At 47.7% G+C, this 12,868-nt stretch overlaps 1 protein-coding gene across 2 annotated transcripts in view; it reads left to right on the top strand.

Moving 5' to 3' along the window:
* KIAA0586 (KIAA0586 ortholog) overlaps nt 1–12,868 on the top strand; it is a 190,386-nt gene that overhangs the window by 8,402 nt on the left and 169,116 nt on the right. For both annotated transcript variants that reach the window (XM_077265055.1, XM_077265065.1), the window contains exons 6-8: nt 1,995–2,228; nt 10,809–10,938; nt 11,354–11,500. In XM_077265055.1, the coding sequence (XP_077121170.1) occupies nt 1,995–2,228; nt 10,809–10,938; nt 11,354–11,500 (511 nt within the window). The remainder of the gene's footprint in view (nt 1–1,994; nt 2,229–10,808; nt 10,939–11,353; nt 11,501–12,868) is intronic.

A 12,868-nucleotide genomic window follows, 5' to 3' on the forward strand; every position in this document is an offset into this window, starting at 1 on the left:
GCCAGATGGATGGATCAGTAAAGGGCAGAGACCTCCACTCCGACTCAGACGCCAGCAAGGTGGAGGTGGGGGACTGGTATGGGCTGGTATCAGCAAAGATGAACCTGTGGGACCTTTTCGGGTTGAGGATGGAGTGAAGCTCAACTCCCAGACCTACTGCCAGTTTCTGGAAGACAACTTATTCAAGCAGTGGTACAGGAAGAAGTCGGTATCGTTCAAGAAAAACATGATTTTCATTCAGGACAATGCTCCATCACATGCCTCCAACTACTCCGCAGCGTGGATGGCCAGAAAAGGTCTCCAAGAAGAAAAAGTAATGACGCCCCCTTGTTCACCTGATCTGAACCCCATAGAGAACCTGTGGTCCCTCATAAAATGTGAGATCTACAGGGAGGGAAAACAGTCCACCTCTCGGAACAGTGTCTGGGAGGCTGTGGTGGCAGCTGCACCCAATGTTGATCGTAAACAGATCAAGCAACTGACAGAATCTATGGATGGAAGGCTGTTGAATGTCATCATAAAGAAAGGTGGCTATATTGGTCACTAATTTTTTGGGGGTTTGTTTTTGCATGTCAGAAATGTTTATTTCTAAATTTTGTGCAGTAATATTGGTTTACCTGGTGAAAATAAACAAGTGAGATGGGAATATATTAGGTTTTTATTAAGTTGCCTAATAATTCTGCACAGTAATAGTTACCTGCACAAACAGATATCCTCCTAAGATAGCCAAATCTAAAAAAAAAAAAAAAACCCACTCCAACTTCCAAAAATATTAAGCTTTGATATTTATGAGTCTTTTGGGGTGATTGAGAACATAGTTGTTGATCAATAATAAAAATAATCCTCTAAAATACAACTTGCGTAATAATTCTGCACACAGTGTATTTGGTTTGAATACACTGCTCTTATGGGCTCTCAGTCCGGGGGACAGGGGAGAGCTGATCCTTCTGTGTCCTGATTTCATGGGCCACGTAAAATGACATGGCGGGCCTTGAGTTTGACAGCTATGGTAATTTGTTGGGGCCCCTCTGAACTCTTCCCCTCGACAGATGATGATGTGAGAAAGAAGGGTCCGAAATGTTGAATTTCATCGGCCGATCCCTTGGTTCTCCCTAGATATAAGCCATTGCCAGATAAGTCTGGCAACAGCTCTCTCATAGAGTAAACATGAGTGCACGGCCGGGCATTCCTGTGAACCAGAGAATCAGTGTAGATCAGACACTTATCTAATGTGTATGGAGGCCTTAACGGGTTGTCTGATACCTATAATGTTTTTCAGAAATATCTCTGTAAGCCTTAACCGCTTTTGTAATTTGTTTTGTTATGAAACTCCCTACCATTCTCCGTATGCAGCTACTCCCTATCGCTGTCATTTTTTACAATTTTCTGTGATGTTTTGTTTGCGGGGAGTCTCAAATGGGACATCACAGGAGGATGGCCCTGTAGTCACTTCTCTGCAGCTTCAATCATCCCCCTGAAACAGGACGTCATCAGGAGGTGACTCTGCGTTCATTTATCACAGCTTCTGTCACTGCCATTCCTTGATGATGTCCTGGTGTAGGAGGGGTGATAAACAAGTGATGTCAACTACACTTTTTCCTCTGTGCCCGCTGCCTACATCTTCAGTGGTACCGCCACAGTCTCTGCTTTTGTACTCGCCCCTCAAATTTGTAGTCACCGCCACCACTGTCCCTTTTTTTTTCACCACGTCTCCTTTTTTGAAATGAGACATCATCAGGGAGTGGAGATAGAAGCAAGGTAAGTGGCTGTAATGCTGCCCCACAGCTTCTGTCATCATAATCAGTGGGTGTCACTCTGTTTCTGTCGCCGCCCCCTGGTGGCATCTTGTTTCAGGGAAATAGACGATGGGGACATTGGCGGTGGCCACTGAAGATGCGGGTTGTGAGCACAGAAGTGGGGTGTCTCTTGAAGCTGCAGTCACTTCTCCATGGTGATGTCAGGGTTGGGGTCATTTGTCCTCTATGTTCCCCTAGGTTCAGAGTAATCTTGAGGCCCAAGTGAACTCTGTGTCTCAGCTACTTAACAAACTCCAGGAGGCCGATAAGCAGCTGCAAATGCTCACCGAACAGCACAGCAAGATCCAAAGTCAGCCGGTGGAAAGATTATATCAGGGGAGAGTCAGTGAGCTGGAAAGGCAGCTCAACCTACTGACCGAGCAGAGGCTCCAGCATCTGGAAAAGCTCCAGCAGCAGCAACTTGAGATGCAGGTAGACTCACTTTCCATCAAGTAATGACTGTCCTGTGGCTTTCTGTATTCTGCACTCTACTAGGAAAGCTTTAATTTGTTTCCTAAAATTTGATCATTGATAATTATATGTAATTTGTAGCACAATTGCTCCTGAGTCTTCATGATTGCAGTTATTTTATACGTGGAGCATTATGGTGACACGTTGGTTATAAAATATTTTTATTGGAGAAGATACATTAGAGGTTTTTTTTTCTAAACGTTAATGTGTGGGAGCAGTCCGACAATCCCCTGATATCTTATGTAGGGAATGAAGGATTAAGGTGCATTTACACTGCACATTCCTTGTGACTGATTGAGCAGACGGCTGATCACTCGACAAAATAGCAAAACACTCATTCGCCTAGGGAAATACCGTAGTATTTTGGTTGGCTTAAAAGATGATCATTCTCGGCAGCACATCAACCTGTGTGAATCGGACCTGTGCTGCTGAGAACAATGGCGGCCTATGCACACGACTTACTACTAAGTGTTCTGGGTGGATCTGCAGTGCAGTCGACCTTTTGTGAACAGGCTAATTAATGACCGGTAAATGTAAACGGACCCTTAGGGTACACACATTGAAATTTTCATCGCTGCGACGGCACGATTCGTGACGTCGCAGCGTCGTATAATCATCGCTCCAGCGTCGTAGACTGCGGTCACACGTTGCAATCACGGCGCTGGAGCGATGCCGAAGTCCCCGGGTAACCAGGGTAAACATCGGGTAACTAAGCGCAGGGCCGCGCTTAGTAACCCGATGTTTACCCTGGTTACCAGCGTAAACGTAAAAAAACAAACCGTACATACTCACCCGTCGGTGTCCTTCAGGTCCCTTGCCGTCTGCTTCCTGCTCTGAGTGCAGCCGTACAGTGAGAGGAGATCGCAGCACCGCTGCGCTCTGCTCTCACTTTCCGGCCGGCACTCAGAGCAGGAAGCAGACGGCAAGGGACCTGAAGGACACCGACGGGTGAGTATGTACGGTTTGTTTTTTTACGTTTACGCTTGTAACCAGGGTAAACATCGGGTTACTAAGCGCGGCCCTGCGCTTAGTTACCCGATGTTTACCCTGGTTACAAGCGAAGACATCGCTGGATCGCTGTCACACACAACGATCCAGCGATGTCAGCGGGTGATCAAGCGACGAAAGAAAGTTCCAAACGATCTGCTACGACGTACGATTCTCAGCAGGGTGTCTGATCGCAGTAGCGTGTCAGACACAGCGATATCGTAACGATATCGCTAGAACGTCACGAATCGTAACGTCGTAGCGATGGAAATTTCAATGTGTGACGGTACCCTTAGTCATGTAACATTTTAATCTTTGGGATACTTATAGAGATAAGAGGCAGCAGATGTACAGTACCAGTCAAAACTTTGGACACACCTGTTTATACAATGGCTTTCTTTGTTCTTATTTGAACATGAGCAATGTAGATTTAGACTCAAGTCCGCAAAACTATGAAGGAACACCTATGGAGTCAAGGAGTAAAGAAACACACATGAATAAGTCCAGAATATGTGTTCATTCTTAGGTTCCTCAAAGTACCCATTTTTCTCCTTCACCTCATTGGGGGACACAGACCATGGGTGTTATGCTGCTGCCACTAGGAGGCTGACACTAAGTTAACACTTGCTTAGTTCTTGCTTAGTGTCCTTAGGAGGCACATGGGCGGGTCTGAATAGCAGAAAACTCTTTATTATTTTATTTTTACATTTTTACCTTTTACATTTTTGATTTTACTTTTTACAACGGACGAAGAGGCGACGGATACTTTCAAGGCTTCGATCTCCCCGAACAATCAACAGGCGAGCACGGGGAATGTCACCTCCACGTAGTCACTCCTGCGACGTGGGATGCCACGCCTGAGCTGATTCTTAGGGGCGACGGGTCCCTTCAAGGGCACCGATCTCCCCACACCTATGTGCTTAATTCTAAAACTCTGGGCAAAACCGTCAATGAAAAAGACCTGGGTGTATGGGTGGATGACAAACTCATATTCAGTGGCCAGTGTCAGGCAGCTGCTACAAAGGCAAATAAAATAATGGGATGCATTAAAAGAGGCATAGATGCTCATGAGGAGAACATAATTTTACCTCTATACAAGTCACTAGTGCGACCACACTTAGAATACTGTGCACAGTTCTGGTCTCCGGTGTATAAGAAAGACGTAGCTGAACTGGAGCGGGTGCAGAGAAGAGCAACCAAGGTTATTAGAGGACTGGGGGGTCTGCAATACCAAGATAGGTTATTACACTTGGGGCTATTTAGTTTGGAAAAACGAAGACTAAGGGGTGATCTTATGTTAATGTATAAATATATGAGGGGACAGTACAAAGACCTTTCTGCTGATCTTTTTAATCATAGACCGGTGACAGGGACAAGGGGGCATCCTCTACGTCTGGAGGAAAAAAGGTTTAAGCATAATAACAGATGCGGATTCTTTACTGTAAGAGCAGTGAGACTATGGAACTCTCTGCCGTATGATGTTGTAATGAGTGACTCATTGCTTCAATTTAAGAGGGGACTGGATGCCTTTCTGGAAAAGTATAATATTACAGGGTATATATATTAGATTCCTTGATAAGGCGTTGATCCAGGGAACTAGTCTGATTGCCGTATGTGGGGTCGGGAAGGAATTTTTTTCCCCATGATGGAGCTTACTCTTACCACATGGGTTTTTTTTGCCTTCCCCTAGATCAACATGTTAGGGCATGCTAGGCTATGGGTTGAACTAGATGGACTTAAAAGTCTTCCTTCAACCTTAATAACTATGTAACCTTTAACGGACGAGCACATGGAGTGTCGCCTCTACGTATCCTCTTCCGCAGCCATGGCCTATTGCCGGACATTTAGCCCTGTCCCATCCTAGGTGTTTAACCCTTTGGATGTACAGAGGCCCACCTCGTGGCGTGGGAGCAGCCCCCACTTCACCACCACTGTTAAAGCGGATGGTGCAAGGAGGCAGACGGTCCCTCTCCACCTCCCTTCTAAAGGGATAATGGATTGAGGGTTTTCCCCCTTATCGCTGCACCGTCCAAACCAGCAGCACAGGAGGACCTGCAGCAAGCTGCCTTACCTGCCACCCGGCAGCTTCTCCGGGTAAGTGTCGGGGCTTGAGGGCTCCTTTCAGACGGTTTGGGGAAGCGCTGGTTAAGGGGGACCCATTTTGACTGTGGGGACGCACATTCGGCCCCTTCCTGCATCGGCGCCGCAAATTTAGTCCCCGGCTTCGGCCCTGTACTAGGCTGCACCCCCTATCTCCGCCCATGCGATGATGCGATGTGGAGGCCCTGCCCACTAGTCCTGGCGCTTCTCGCACAGCACTAGAAGCGCCTCTGAGATCTCGGGGGCCATCTTTCTCCCCCCAGACCGCCTCTGGACACACTAGCTGACATCAGGACCGGTAGCAAGTGTTCTCCGTGCAGGGGCCACACAGTTGGAAGAAACGCAGGTGCGGGGACACAGACCTGGGTAAGGGAGCACTGCATTATACATCATCCTCCCTGCTATAACCCCTTTTCTCAGCAGTATCCTTTCTCTGCCATCCCTAATATTATAGGGCCACGCAGAAGGGTACATCATGTCCCAGCCTAAGGCATCCAAAAAGTCTAACAAGACTATGGCTATATTCTTTACTTCATGCTCCTCCTGCCAATCTGCGTTTCCTAAGGCTCAGAGTTCACCGCTCTGCAATGCCTGTGACTCGAACTGCACTCAGGAGCCCTCCACCGCCACCGAGCCCAGTGTACCTAGTCCCCCTGAGTGGGCTTCGTCACCGTTTCAATCCATGGCTTCGCTGGCCAAAGCAATTGAATCCCTCCGTGATCCTTTGGGGGACCGGAGCGTTTGCAGGACTGATGTAGTCGAACCCTCCTCAAGCCGGGAGCAGTTGGTTAGCAGGGGCCGAAAGCACTCTAGAAGCCGTCAGACACCTAGAAAATGGATCCATAGCACGTCTCCTGAGCAGACGCATGCCTTGTCGCCTCACGGCTCCGTTTCTCGCTCTCTCTCTTCAGAGTTCAGTAGCGAACACGAATCTGACTGCGAATCTGATGGCTCTTTAGATCCGGATTCTCCAGACTTTCAGAAGACAGTGGATTCGCTTATTGAGGCAGTCAACCAAGCTTAAAAGGTTGAGGAAGATTCCGGCTCTGCTCCAGATCAGACCTTGTCCTTTAAGAGAACTAAACGCTCTCATAAGGCATTTGCTATTCATCTGGAATTTAGTGCCATAGTTAATAGGCATAGAGAACGCCCGGATAAACTCTTCACAGGACAAAGTCCTCTTGAAGCCAAGTATCCTTTTTCAGCTGATCTGAAAAAGGATTGGGCGGAATCTCCAGTGGTAGACCCCCCAGTATCCCGCCTAGCATCCAAATCTCTCCTGTCCATGCAGGATGGCTCATCCATCAGAAATCCCACAGACCGTCAGATAGAAGGCTTGGCCCGCTCTGCTTTTGAGGCCTCAGGCTCGTCCCTCTATCCATACTTTGCCGCAGCATGGGTAGCTAAAGCAATGGTTTTCTGGTCAGAGACCTTAGCTAATTCTCTTCGGAACAGTAACCTTCCTCCAGAGGCGACGTACCTTGCCAACCAACTTTCCCGGGCAGGCGATTACCTGGTACACGCAACCTTAGATGCAGCCGGTTGTGCGGCTCAGTCAGCAGCCAATGCCATCTCTCTCAGAAGGTCATTATGGCTCAGAGTGGAAGGCAGACTCTGCATCAAAAAAGTCTCTCACCTCCCTTCCTTATCAAACCGGTCGCTTATTCGGAGAAAAGCTGGATCAGGCCATTTCTGATACTACGGAAGGAAAGAGTAAATTCTTTCCCCAACAGAGACTTAGGCGTCCCTTTCAGAGACAGCAACAAATCCGTTTCCGTTCCTTTCGCTCTACTCCAAGCTGGGCCAGTACCACTACTTCGTCCGGTTCAGGACGTTCTCCACGAAGAGATGGAGGAACTCAGGTCTTGTACAGGCCTAACCAGCATTGGAAGTCCCGACCCAAACAGTCGAGGCCTAAATGACTTTAGTCCCAGAGATTTTCCTCATGCTGACCATCAGCGCTATCCGGTCGACACCGGCAGGGTAGGCAGCCACCTACTTCTCTTTCGTCAGGTCTGTTTTTCCATCATCTCCGACGAGTGGGTCAGAGATCTGGTGTCGTCCAGATACAAAATCGACTTTGCTACGCGCCCCCCTTCACGTTTCTTTCCCTCCAGTCCTCCCTCTTCAGAGGCAAGGTTAAACGCGTTCTCCCGGGCCATAGACACATTGCGTCACGATGGCGTCCTTGTCCCTGTCCCAGAAAGTGAAAGGTTTCAGGGTTTCTATTCAAACCTTTTCGTCATCCCGAAGAAGGACGGAAAGGTGAGACCCATACTAGACCTCAAACTTCTAAACAAGTTTGTCAAGGTCTGTCATTTCCTCATGGAATTTGTGTTAAGTTATCACGTCCCTGGAAGAAGGGGAATTCTTGGCCTCAATCGATATCCGAGATGCTTACTTGCACATTCCAATCTTTCCCCCTCACCAGAGAATCCTGCACTTCGCCATTCGCGAACAGCACTTCCAATTCACGGCCCTGCCCTTCGGCCTTGCTACTGCCCCCAGAGTGTTCACAAAGGTCATGGCGGCCGTCATGTCCATCCTGCACTCTCGGGGCGTTATCGTTCTGCCCTATCTGGACGACCTGTTGATCAAAGGTCCGTCCTTCCACAACTGCGCGTAGTCCGTTCACATTACATGCAATACCCTTTCTCACCTGGGCTGGCTGATAAACTTAAGCAAATCCTCTCCGGTCCCATCCCAGCAGATCTCCTTTCTAGGAATGTACCTGGACTCATCTCGGGGGTTGGTAATTCTCTCTCCAGACAGTCTTAGCCCTTCAGCAAGGAGCCAAAGCGCTTCATCAGTCTACCCCTCACTCCATCCGGTTTGCAATGAGGGTACTAGGAAAGATGGTGGCCGCAATGGAAGCGGTCCCCTTTGCGTAACTGCACCTTCGTCCCCTTCAACATGCCCTTCCGGCAGCTTGGAACAGAAACCCTTTCTCCCTCGACCGAAGGTTCCGCTTATCCCTGCAGGTCAGACAGACACTCGGGTGGTGGACATTGAAGTCTTCCCTCAACGGGAGAAGTCCTTTCTACCCGTTCAATGGCTAGTGGTGACTACCGATGCCAGTCTTTCGGGCTGGGGAGCAGTCTTCCGCCACCACACTGCTCAGGGCCTCTGGTCAGTTCAGGAATCGAAGCTATCGATCAACGTTCGGGAGATCCATGCTATTCGTCTGGCCCTGCAGCACTTCCATCATCTTCTGGCGGGTCGCCCCATCCATATCCAATCAGACAATGCCACGGCTGTGGCATACATCAATCATCAGGGGGGTACCCGCAGCAGGACGGCAATGTTCGAGGTAATTCACATCCTTTGATGGGCAGAGAACAACCACTCTGGTGATCTCAGCGGTACACATTCCAGGAGTGGAAATCTGGAAGACGGACTTCCTCAGCCGTCAGGATCTCACTTCGGGGAAGTGGGAGCTCCATCTGGAAGTCTTCTCCCAGATCTGTTTTCGCTGGGGGATCCCAGACGTGGACCTCATGGCATCCAGACTGAATGCCAAGGTTCCCCAGTTTATAGCGAGGTCTCGAGATCCAAGAGCCATCAGTGTCGACCCTCTGGTTCTTTCATGGTGCCAATTCAGCCTTTCATACATGTTTCCTCCTCTACCCTGGAGACTGCCGGATCGGCCAGATCTGCTCTCCCAGGGCCCCGTCTACCACCAGAACTCAGGGGCCCTGTGTTTAACAGCGTGGCAATTGAATCCTGGGTCTTAACCCAGACAGGGTTTTCTCAACCGGTCATTTCCACCATGGTTATTGCCCGTAAACCCTCATCGGTACTCATTTACAATTGTACTTGGAAGACATTTTTTGCTTGGTGCAAGGATCGTGGTCTTTCTCCTCTCGTCTTCTCAGTTCCCACCATTTTAGAGTTTCTACAGGTCAGTCTGGACTCCCGGCTGGCATTCAGATCTCTCAGGGGCCAAATCTCCGCTCTATCTGTCTTATTTGAGAGACGCATCGCATCAAGACTCCAGGTTAAGACTTTTCTTCAGGGGGTGTAACATGTCGCTCCTCCCTATCGTATGCCTTTAGAGCCATGGGACCTCAACTTGGTTCTAAGTGCCCTTCAAGAATCGCCCTTTGAACCGCTTCAGGTCATTTTGCTAGTCTTTCTGTCCTGGAAGGTTGCCTTCCTTGTGGCGATCACATTGATCAGATGGGTTTCGGAATTAGCCGCCTTATCCTGCCGGGCGCCTTTCCTTAACTTCCATCAGGACAAGGTTGTCCTCAAGCCATCGCCATCCTTTTGCCAAAGGGCGTTTCGTCCTTCCATCTTAACGAGGACATTGTTCTTCCTTCCTTTTGTCCAGCTCCTAATCACAGAATTGAAAGAGCTCTCCACACTCTGGACCTAGTCAGAGCTCTGCGAAGGTACGTCTTAAGGACGGCATCTTTCAGAAGAACAGATGCCCTGTTCGTTCTCCTGGAAGGTCACAGGAAGGGTGTTGCCGCTTCTGAGGCCATGATAGCCAGGTGGACTCGTTCCACCATTTAGGAGTCATACAGAGTCAGAAGTAAGCCCATCCCATCGGGGATCAGAGCATACTCCACTCGAGCGGTGGGGTCTTCTTGGGCCATTCGGCATCAGGCGACGGCGGAGCAGGTCTGTAAAGCTGTGATTTGGTCCAGTTTACATACCTTCGCAAAGCACTATAATATTCACTCTCAGGCTTCAGCGGATGTGAGTCTGGGCAGAAGAATTCTGCAGGCAGCGGTGGCGCACATCTAGGACGTTGTTGCATTAAGCCTAATCCGTTCTGTTGTTTTCCCACCCAGGGACTGCTTTGGGACGTCCCATGGTCTGTGTCCCCCAATGAGGCGAAGGAGAAACAGGGATTTGTGTACTCACCATAAAATCCTTTTCTCCAAGCCATTCATTGGGGGACACAGCACCCACACTGTTAGCCTAATGGTTTATGTTGCTTTTGCCTGTTCTTTTAAGTTGACATGTTGTACTCTTCTATGTCGTTACTTTTGTTCCTACTGCTTTTGCACCTAACTGGTTCTCTGGGAGCCAGCATGAGGGTGTATACTGCGGAGGATCTTTCTCTTTTTGTGTTAACTTAGTGTCAGCCTCCTAGTGGCAAGCAGCATACAACCCATGGTCTGTATCCCCCAATGAGTGGCTCGTAGAAAAGGATTTTATGGTGAGTACACAAAAATCCCTGTGTTTCCCCTTTCCCTCCCAAAAAAGAATACTACTCCTAGGGAACAACGGGAATAAAATAAGAGCTAAACCTGCCCACTTTCGACTTGTCACAGGTCCTCTTTAACAAGAAAGACATGGAGGGAGTCAAAAGTTTTTCTGTTGCCCCATATTTACACCATAATGCCGGTGTCACAACCTCAGTGGTAAACGGCAGTTCTGTTTTGTTGTTAAAGAGGGTTAATAATCAATTCCTAATTAATTGTCATGTCTTGTACTTTTCAGTCACAGTTTATAACCTCTGCAATCAAGGCCAGTGTAAGTCACCGTGAAGCTGCAGATCCGGTCCGTTCTGATTTGCCAGCGACACTTCTTCTGCCCAAATCTACTGCACCTCCAAAGATCAGCGAGAAAGGTTAGATAGTCCGGTTGCACAATTGCTTGCTGGCTTAAAACATCATCATTCTCGGCAGCACTTTGCAATGTGTAAACAGGACATTTGCTGGTTAGAACAATGACCATATACACCCACAGAAAGATCCATTACTGATTGTTCTGTGCACATCGTGAGTGTGGTTGGCCGGTCTTAACAGACTTTTATAAGACATGTAGCTGATCAGCGATTGTTTAACGCCGCAGATCGTGAGAACTCCCATACTGCTAATATTAGGACATAGATTGATACAAGATGTAGTGATTCCTTACTCATTTATTTGTCTGTTCCTTTTCAGTACGTGTTGTATTAGAAAAAGCCAATGGTACCTTTGGGTTTCCATATTTAAAGTTCTCAAAAACTTTTCTCTTTATAATTTCTGCTCCAACCGTGTCAGAAAGTAAGAGTGATACAGGAAAATCTCCATTGGAAACTCCAGCTCCTCGCAGATTTGCCCCTGTACCAATATCTATGGATGTGCAAGAGCCATCAAAGTCATCCCTAGGAAAAGAAAACATGGAGGAACTCGGACCATCAACCTCTGGTGAGAAAGTTGAGCTCTCTTACCTCTTTCCAAAAATGCCAAACGCTAGAATTAAAAAGTGACCTTCAACTGTTTATGATTTTCCTTCCCATTGGTTGAATACATGTAATTTATTTTTGGTAGGGAGGTAAGATTTATTGACATAAGATTTAGTCGAAGCAAATTTGTCAAATCTGAATATTCTCTCCATTTTGCAGAATGCTATTGAGTTGTTAGTTTGGATCAGGAGCCCCCATGGTCAGTACTGGCATGGTGATCCATACACGGACAGTGAAACACTGCCTTATACTAACTATAGTCCCACAGCATTGGCTTTTTGGTAGTTACTAGTACCATCTTTTGGGGGACAGAGGACCATGGGCTATAGCTGCTGCCACAAGGAGGCATGAAGTGTTTGTGTTTCCCACCAGCTATACCCCACCATCCCCTGCAGGTACCGAGCTAATCAGTTTGTTGGCTAACAGAAAGGGAAGTAATAATTAAAGAAACGTGTGTTACATGCAATAAATAGTCATCATAACCGCTTGAGGATCAAGGAAACTTTCTTTAACACCTGCACGAATGTAGGAAAAATAGAATACCATTGAATGGGTGGTGTGCCCATAAATTGATGGCATGAACTAAGGCTTTTACAGTTAAGTAGTAGAAGGCTAGTTTTCTCATTCTTTTGCATTGGGGGACACAGGACCTCTTGATGTTGCAAAGCTGACCCTAGAGATGGTACAGCAATAGAGAAGGCAGCTGTGTCTGTTTTTAGGCTTTAAACATGATCTGGATGTCCAGTTTTGAGAACCTGTCACTCGTAATATCAATTCTTCAATAGTAATGGCGTTAAATGAAGCTAATTTCAGCTGGAAAAGAGGAACCTGAAAGAGTAGATCTTGTTGAAAATAGGGATTTTTGTGTACTCACCGTAAAATCCTTTTCTCCGAGCCATTCATTGGGGGACACAGACCGTGGGTGTATGCTGCTGCCACTAGGAGGCTGACATTAAATGATACAAAAAAAGTTAGCCCCTCCCCTGCAGTATACACTTTCCTGCTGGCTCTCAGCTAACCAGTTCGGTGCAAAAGCAGTAGGAGATCAATAACAACATATGGGCCTATAGCATGTCATATTATATATATGAGAGTATAGCATGTCAAATTATAAAAACAAGCACAAGCTAATAATAGGGTGGGAGCTGTGTCTCCCAATGAATGGCTCGGAGAAAAGGATTTTACGGTGAGTACACAGAAATCCCTATTTCTCCTTCGCCTCATTGGGGGACACAGACTGTGGGACATCCCAAAGCAGTCCCTGGGTGGGGACAACAATAGATCAGGCCCTGTGTAACCGCTACTTACAAGTGCGCCACCACGGCCTGCA

Source organism: Ranitomeya variabilis, chromosome 1 (assembly GCF_051348905.1).
Source record: "Ranitomeya variabilis isolate aRanVar5 chromosome 1, aRanVar5.hap1, whole genome shotgun sequence".
NCBI classification, from domain to species: domain Eukaryota; kingdom Metazoa; phylum Chordata; class Amphibia; order Anura; family Dendrobatidae; genus Ranitomeya; species Ranitomeya variabilis.